The sequence below is a fragment of the Mangifera indica genome, chromosome 16 (assembly GCF_011075055.1).
Source record: "Mangifera indica cultivar Alphonso chromosome 16, CATAS_Mindica_2.1, whole genome shotgun sequence".
Taxonomy (NCBI): domain Eukaryota; kingdom Viridiplantae; phylum Streptophyta; class Magnoliopsida; order Sapindales; family Anacardiaceae; genus Mangifera; species Mangifera indica.
In genome coordinates this window covers 3174361-3182694 of record NC_058152.1, presented here as the reverse complement: position 1 = coordinate 3182694, position 8334 = coordinate 3174361, and the positions used below count along the sequence as shown (strand labels likewise).

At 32.9% G+C, this 8334-nt stretch overlaps 2 protein-coding genes across 6 annotated transcripts; both read left to right on the top strand.

Moving 5' to 3' along the window:
* The first annotated feature begins 1502 nt into the window (after positions 1-1502).
* LOC123199588 (disease resistance protein RUN1-like) lies at positions 1503-3942 on the top strand. Its single transcript, XM_044614619.1, has 4 exons — positions 1503-2142; positions 2400-2636; positions 2669-3468; positions 3695-3942. The coding sequence occupies exons 1-4, from the start codon at positions 1583-1585 to the stop codon at positions 3940-3942; spliced, it is 1845 nt and encodes a 614-aa protein (XP_044470554.1). The 5' UTR covers positions 1503-1582.
* A 62-nt stretch (positions 3943-4004) lies between these two features.
* Positions 4005-7327, top strand: LOC123198620 (disease resistance protein RPP2B-like). 5 transcript variants are annotated; one of them, XM_044613343.1, is made up of 6 exons: positions 4005-4062; positions 4150-4252; positions 4588-5174; positions 5743-6394; positions 6893-6967; positions 7093-7327. In XM_044613343.1, exons 1-4 carry the CDS (start codon positions 4021-4023, stop codon positions 6382-6384), a joined length of 1374 nt encoding a protein of 457 aa, XP_044469278.1. In that variant the 5' UTR covers positions 4005-4020; the 3' UTR covers positions 6385-6394; positions 6893-6967; positions 7093-7327. The 5 variants fall into 5 exon arrangements, with proteins under 5 accessions (XP_044469278.1, XP_044469274.1, XP_044469276.1 ...); XM_044613339.1 differs by having other exon boundaries at positions 4006-4252; XM_044613341.1 differs by lacking the exon at positions 6893-6967 and having other exon boundaries at positions 4006-4252.
* Positions 7328-8334: the final 1007 nt, after the last annotated feature.

The window sequence follows — 8334 nt, the reverse complement described above, 5'->3', positions numbered from 1 at the left end:
AACTTTTGTACATTTCTTAATATAGACAATCATTACTGTTTCGGTAATCCTTTCTCAAAGACTATGTTGGATGGTGTGTCAAACCATATCAATCCTTTGAAGAACACATTTGGTAACCTCAAGTCAAAAGTTCACATCTACCACCATTTGCTAGAGAAATGTTCTATACATAGTGGGGTTAACCATCTATACGTAATTTTTTTGGTGGGTTAGTCTGATGAACATGTCTACATAATGTAACTGTGTTTGAATAATTTGACACGTGAGATTTGTCATCACCTTTTAGTGAGATTGTTTAACATATGATACTTCTAACAATATTACTGGTGCCTATATTATTTGTCATCACCTTTCAGTGAGATTGTTTAACATTATGATACTTCTAACAGTATTACTAGTGCCTATATTAAGACTATGGACATTTTTAAAACAATCACCTCATATGAGCATAAAGTTCTCACAATATTACTAGTGCTTATATTAGGACTATGTATGTTTTTAGAACAATCACCTCATGTGAGCATAAAGTTCTCACGATTAGTTGATCTGCACTAATCCCCTTGTTATGGTTATCTTGACATACATATACCTTGCAAATAAAGAGTGACACAAGAAGTTACAAATACGACTTAATCGTGATCTTGTATCGTAAACAAGATTGGCTTTGGAGCATCATCTTTAACATAAACATCATTATTTTTTTCTGGAGTTTTAAATTTTACTCTCACCTGATCCATACTATGATTGAGAGAAATTTTTTAAAATTTTAAGGTTTTTGAGTAGAAGTATAGTAGGTGATAAAGATCAATAATGCTATATGCACAAACTTTGTGCATAATCGATGACATGTCGCCATATGAATAAATAGTTAAAAATGGGAGAAAAAACAATACTCAATCATTTAGTAACTTATCATTGGTTGTGCACAAAATTGTATATATTTTTGTGTATATAGTTTTATTGTTAAATTAGTATAACAATGACACCTGATGTTTTTAAATTTAGTCTCAACTAACCCACTTATGATAGAGAGATTTAATAATTTTGGGCCCTTTTTTGGTTATAAATAAAGTTAATGATAAAGCTCAAAGTATTTTAATTTGTGCGACAAGCACACACCCAATCTATGGCCAAGAAAATAATGTCAAAAAGGGAGAGGGCAGGTAATTTCCGGGAAAAGAGATGAAAGGAAAAAAAATTAAAAGGTAGGCAACTTCTGGGAAAAAGGGGGAAAGTAGGTCAAAAAGGGGGCAGGGTAATTTCCGGGAAAAAAAATAAAAGGCAGGTCAAAAAGGGGGAAGGTAGGCCAACTTCCGGGAAAAGCGGAATAAATGGATGGTTTTGGCTTATTGTATGGATTTATGTAAATGGTTTAAGTAGAATCTTTGATTTACTCTCACCGAACCCTTACTAATTATCACTGAGAGTTTATAAAATAACATTAAAATAACAGAAGGAAAAGGAACTTGCTTGTAAAAAAAAAAAAAAAAAAGAAAGCGGCAATCAATGCACAGACTCAGTCATGGTGGAATATATAGTCAATTACTCAATTATGTGATATTTAGTTTAGCCCTCTTTGTTAATGCGAAGGGCCTCTCATCTAATGGCTTCGTCTTCTTCTTCATCGGTTACTCATATAAGTGCGTCTCATCTAATGGCTTCTTCTTCTTCTTCTTCATCAATTACTCCTAGACTAGAGAATGAGGTATTCCTTAGTTTCTATGGTGAGGACACCCGGAAAAAGATTACCAGCCATCTATATGAAGCCTTATCTCGGAAAAAACTTAAAACCTTCATTGATGATAATCTTGTCAGAGCAGAAGAAATTTCTCCATCTCTTTTGAAGACAATTAAACATTCAAAGATCTCAGTTATCATTTTCTCTAAAGGGTATGCTTCGTCCAGATGGTGTCTCATAGAACTTGAAACGATAGTTAAATGTTACAAGAAGTATAATCAGATCGTACTACCGGTCTTCTATGAGGTAGATCCATCTGATGTCAGGAATCAAACTGGGGATGTTAGGGATGCATTTGCTAAGCTTGAAGAGCGTTTTATGGATGATTCAGAGATGTTGCAAAGATGGAGGACTGCTTTAAGGGATGCGGCCAACCTATCTGGTTTTGATTCAAAGAACTATAGGTAATTGTAAATTTATTTATCAATGTCAAATATGTAGTAACTAGTAATCCTACTTTCAATTGTCTCTCTTTTTTGTTCTTCAAATTTAAGAGAATAGTTATTATATTGGTCTCTCTTTATTTTTGAGATAACTAAATCTACAATCGATTATAGGTAAAAGTCCTATACAATTCTAGTAAACTAGTATTGTCAAACAAAAATTTAAGACAATATCTCTGCAGTGTCATTTTATTCATTTATTTATTTTTACTTTGTAGGAATGAAGCATCACTTGTAATAAGTATTGTCGATGATATCTTGAAAAGATTAGACTATGACTCCTCTGTATTTTACACTAAGAACCTAGTTGGACTAGATTCATCGATCAAGAAAATTGAAAATTTATTATGTACAGAGGGTGTACGCAAGGTAGGCATTTGGGGCATTGGAGGCATAGGTAAGACTACTCTTGCGAAAGCTATATTTAACAAAATCTCTAGACAGTTTGAAGATTCTTACTTCAATGAAAATATTAGAGAAGAATCAGAGAAAGTGGGGGACTAAATGGCATGCGCCAAAAGCTCAGTCATGCACTTTTAGGGGATATACATCCCAATATTGGATTCATCTTCCCGAGAGAAAGGCTTAGCCGCAAGAAAGTTCTCACTGTGTTTGATGATGTGATTGCAGATTTAAAACAAATAGATTTTTTAATGGAAGTTTCTGACTACTTGGATTTAGAAAGCCGAATAATCATAACAACAAGGGATAAACAAGTGCTAGCAAATTGTGGAGTGCATCACATACACGAGATGAAAGGCTTATGTTTTGATGAGGCTTTGCAACTTTTTTCCATATATGCCTTTAAAGAAAACAATCCAATAGAACATTATATTGGGTTAGCATCAAGTGTAGTAGAACATGCTAAAGGTGTTCCATTGGCTCTCAAAGTTTTAGGTTCCTATCTATTCGATAGGGACAAAGAAAGAATGGAAAGTGCACTAGCAAACTTAAAAACTCATACTCATGGAAGTATTCAAAAGGTGTTAAAAGTAAGTTATGATGGATTACATGATAAAGAGAAGGATGTATTTTTGGATATTGCATGTTTCTTTAAAGGGTATAAAAGAGATCTTCTAGAAGCAATCTTGAATGCTAATAACTTGGACTCTCATATTTATATAAATGTTCTCATTGAAAAATCTCTCATAACTACGTCATTTGACACCATAACAATGCATGAGTTACTTCAAGACATGGGTAAAGAAATTGTTCGACAAGAATCAAATGATCCTGGCAAACGTAGTCGGTTGTGGGATCATGAGGATATTTTTTCAATATTGAAGGGTAATACGGTAAGAGTCAAAGTCAGAATTATAATTTGTTATTTCTACTTTATACATGAGATATTATAAAATATTAGCTTGCAGAATATTCATTTGTAGTTATCATTAGGAATTAATTTAATTGATATTGGGTATTAATGATACATTTCTTATATCTACATATTTAAAAAAAAAAACTATTAAACAATTTCAAACTGACTTTTCTTCAATATGCTTGTGACTACCAGGAAGTACAACAATTCGAAGCATACGCTTGGATATGTCTGAAGTAGTAGAGTTGCATTTAAATCCCAAAACTTTCAACAACATGCGAAACCTAAGATTCTTGGAATTTTATGGGTTCGAGCCTGAAGAGAAGGTGACTAAATCTAACTCCTCTGTATTGCGCCTTAACTTAAGATTCTTGAAAAATAATAGCTCCAATGATGCAAAGAAGGTGCATGGTTTTGAGGTCCTTAAATACGATTTCAGCTAAGGTACCTTTGTTGGCATGGATATTTTGCCAAATCATTCCCACCAAATTTTAATCTAAAAGAACCTTGTTGCGCTTTTCATGCCTAATAGCAAAGTTGAAAAACTGTGGACCGGTAACCAGGTATATGTTAACTCATATATCTATTGCTCTTTTTCACTTCAATATGTATGTTATTTTTGTTGTTTTAATTCTTTTTTTTTTTCACAGAAACTTGTTAATTTGAAATATATTGACCTCAGTAATGCTAAGCATCTACGTAGAATGCCAAATTTTTCACTTATCCCAAATTTGGAGAGCTTGATTCTGCAAGGTTGTACAAAACTTGAGAGTTTCTCATCTATCTATTATCTCCATAAACTTGTTATCTTGAATCTAGGTTGCAAAGGCTTTGAAAATCTTCCATCAGTGTTCATTGGAAATCTCTACGAGAGGTTAATCTCTCCGATTGCTCAAATCTCAAAACAGTTTCATATCTTCCTTGTACAGTTGAACAACTATATCTAAATGGAACTGCAATAGAAGAATTGCTATCAATAGAGCATCTATTTAGACTAAAAGTATTGAGTCTTAGAAAATGTTCAAGACTTAAGAGGTTACCTGAGAGCATTCGTGAGTTGAAATCTCTTAAACATCTTTATCTCTCAGGTTGTACCAAACTTGACAGATTGCCAAATGACATGGAAAATTTAAGAGCTTTGGAGAAACTTGAAATGGATGACATTGCTTTAGCAGAAATACCAGTGTTTATAAAAGGTTTGGTCAACCTTAAGGCATTATCTTTGGCAAGATGTAAGGTGCAAATGCGATCGAGTATCTCACTCACTGATTTACTGGTCCTCCAAAAAATGGAAAGTCTAAACCTGGTTGATTGTTGCATCAAAGTGTTAACCAACAATATTGGTCAATTTCTCTCATTGGAATATTTGTATCTTAACCAAAACAATTTTGAGAGCCTACCAGTGAGCATCAAAGACCTCTCTAAGTTGCGAGGGCTTTATTTAAACAATTGCCAAAGACTTAAATCCTTACCAGAGCTTCCTATCAATTTGCTGTATTTACAAGCAAATAATTGCACGTCTCTTGAATCAATATCAAGTCTACTGGCTTCATTCCTAAGTTTTCGGTATTATACAGAGGAAATTGGCTTCGTCAATTGTTCCAAACTCCAATTAGATCTGACAGACCTTCTTTTGATTATTGAGAGAAAAGCAGATGAGTGGCGTCGCTCAAAGGTAAGTCTATCTCTTAGTTTCTCTGTTTTCCCATGTCAATTCTTTTTCTATTAAACTTAAATCTTCAAGATTTATAACTTCTATCCTCCCATTCAAAAGACTAAAAATTTAAACATCAGTATACATATTTCATTTTAATAGTAAAAGACATGGGGATTAAAATTTTAATTTTTATAAACTTATCAAATAGCCCTACCTTTGTAGTGTCTTGCCAAATTTTAGGATTTTAGCTATATTTGGTAGGTCGTATTGAATTGGGAGGATTAGAGACTAACAAATTAGTACTCTGATTATCAAACCACCCTTCTTTCTTAGAATAAGAATGCCCAAGTTCATCAGAATTAGAGTTGACTACCGTTGGAATAAAGATAGGTCATGATTGAACATACTATTGTTAACAAATTAATATATAAAATTTTTTTATTTGTTATAATGAAATACTAGATAGTCTTATTTTAAATCAGGAACTTTAATTTGTAAACATTTTTAATGCATATTATTCAAATGTGTATATATATATGTGTGTGTGTGTTAAAACAATAGAAAAACTCAAACAAGTGTTGTACAGGTATGCACTAATCCCATTCCACAAGCTTGTGTATGTTACCCTGGAAGCGAAATTCCAAACTGGTTTGGCTGTAAAAGTAATGATACTTTCATAGAGCTTCCAACAGGTTGGCTGAATGATAACTTAATTGGTTTTGTTTTATGTGTTGTTGTACCATCACAAGAATATCAACAACTTAGAATTTCCCGAGTCAGGTTTTCTTTTATTGTTAATGGAGAGATCAGTTTCGTGGGCACGCTTTTTGAATCAAAAGAGATGAAGGCAGAGGTTATTCAATTAGATCATGTATTCGTGGGTTATGCTAATTGTATATTCTCCTGGGAATTGCAGACATTCAATTTGAATAGCCAGGGTGTTATTGAGTTCTCTGTTGAAACTATGGATAACCCTACTGTATGCTGGGTGAAAAAATGTGGAGTGACTTTGTTGTATGCTAAAGATGATGATGATGATTTGAGAAGGGAAGGAAGAATGGACAGAGACAAACGATTGAAAACTGGACATTGGTATGCTGATAATTGTTTGGCGTGTTATCTAGGTTCTTGGCGAGCACATCGTAACTTGCTGAGTTATTTCAGCGAAAAACATGGGGATAGATGGTCTCCTATTCACGAAGGATGGGTTTCTATTCACTATGGATGATGACCGAAAGGTAAGTTGTATTAAACAAAATGTCAAAAAATTCATGAATAATATATAAATAATATATATATTTTTCTCAAGCCTTGTTCTGTTTAGTTTTTATGTTCTTAACACATACAAGCAACTAGTAAACATCTTTCTGATAGTTATGCCTTCAAAAAAAGGTGGCCACTTTGTTATTTCTTCTACATGGTGAGTGGACTCACATGTTTAATTTAATTTATTTCTTTTGTTTATATTTTAGCTTGATAAATCTTCTTTCAACTCTTTTTTCAACGACTTCTCATATTCAAAAAACTCTTTTATCTATAATTATAGAAGATTTATTTTTTGATGCCTTACATCCTAAACTTTTTGTAAGATGTCCGTTGAATTGTAGAGATAATATAAGGCTATGTTGTTATTGTTATTATTATAGATGGAAATATTCATTGTATTTTACAGTTTACTGGATTTTTATTACCAACATGTTGTACTACGGAAACTTGAAGGTTGAAATCTTCTTTAGAAAAGGTGATGGTAGAGTGACTAGACCTACAAATACTATACCGAACAAATCAAAGTTTCACAAATCATAACAGAGGTTCAAACTCAGACCGTCTCCCTAAAAGTTTTTATGTTTCACCAATTTTGCTATCAGTTAGAGTTTTTTGTGCTCTATAATTCTCCATTCTAGAATGCTGAAGTGCCTTTTTTTATGTTATTCAGTGTGCTCTCAGGCTGGCTTTATCTCAGGCGCGCAAGCTGATGATAGGCTGCCAACTCGGTGTGTGGACACATATTCCCTTGATTGTCATTTTAGTGTTCTCTGGATTTTCTTGCCAGGATTTGGATTATGTTAGCCAAATACTAATTATTTATGTTTTAGATGTTAACTGCTATTATACTGAAGCTACTATTTGGTTTAGTACGCCATGAAATGATATTGGTTGCTCTTTAATACTGTTTTAAGCTTTGTTATTATTCTTTGTTGAGAATTCCACGTTGGTTAAAAATTTAGGTTGGACATGGATATATAAGTGAAGGAAAAGTTCCACTGCTTAAGTTAGGATTTGGGGTGGGAGAGACCCAATACCGTTGCTATCATAGTGTTAAGAAAAACAAGTACGATATCAATTGATCGTTTGTGATAAAAAATGAGCATAAAAATCAACAAGGTTAAAACTCGAGACAATCGTTTCTTTTGTTTCTTTTTATAGTGATTATGAACATATTAGTCATCAAATGAGTTATATCATTGATTATGACAATCATATGAATTCATTATATGCACATAAAGCATGCATGGGTGGAATCCCGGATAAACTAGAGCGAAATAATTTGTCTTCTTGGGAATTTGAGAATGGTTTGTTGCCTTTCTTTGCCTCTTCATTACATTATATAAATGTCTTTCTTTGGATAGAGCTTGATCTCATCAAAAAAATATTAAAGAGAAAACATGAGTTATCAACAATTGTTGCAATCTCTTAAACATTACAAAGCAATTTTCTATTATCGTGAGATTACGTTCCATAATTTCAATAATCATAGTTAAAGTGTAATTATTCCCTTGTTATATCAGGGTCATATAACAATGATAATAATCATAAAGTTACGCACATCTATATTAAGAGCGTATTCTTGAGTTGATGTCATGTAATTCATGCATGATGAAACTATAACAAAAACCACCAAATAAATGATGTTCAGTTGTTTTCATGGAGTATAAGTTTTCTGAAAGCGGCCACTTTGCATTACTGAATACAACTGATCTATATAATTTTTTTCGCTGTGTTATAAATACCGGTCTAATATATTGATTTTGTCTTAATCACGTGTGCATCGACTTGCCACCCGACAAAAACTACAACAACGTCATTGTCTTTCTCCTTAGATACGCATGAGATGATGATTTCTGTTATTATTTTAGTTTGTCTAAATCTATTTGCGCACTCACTGACGTAACACCAT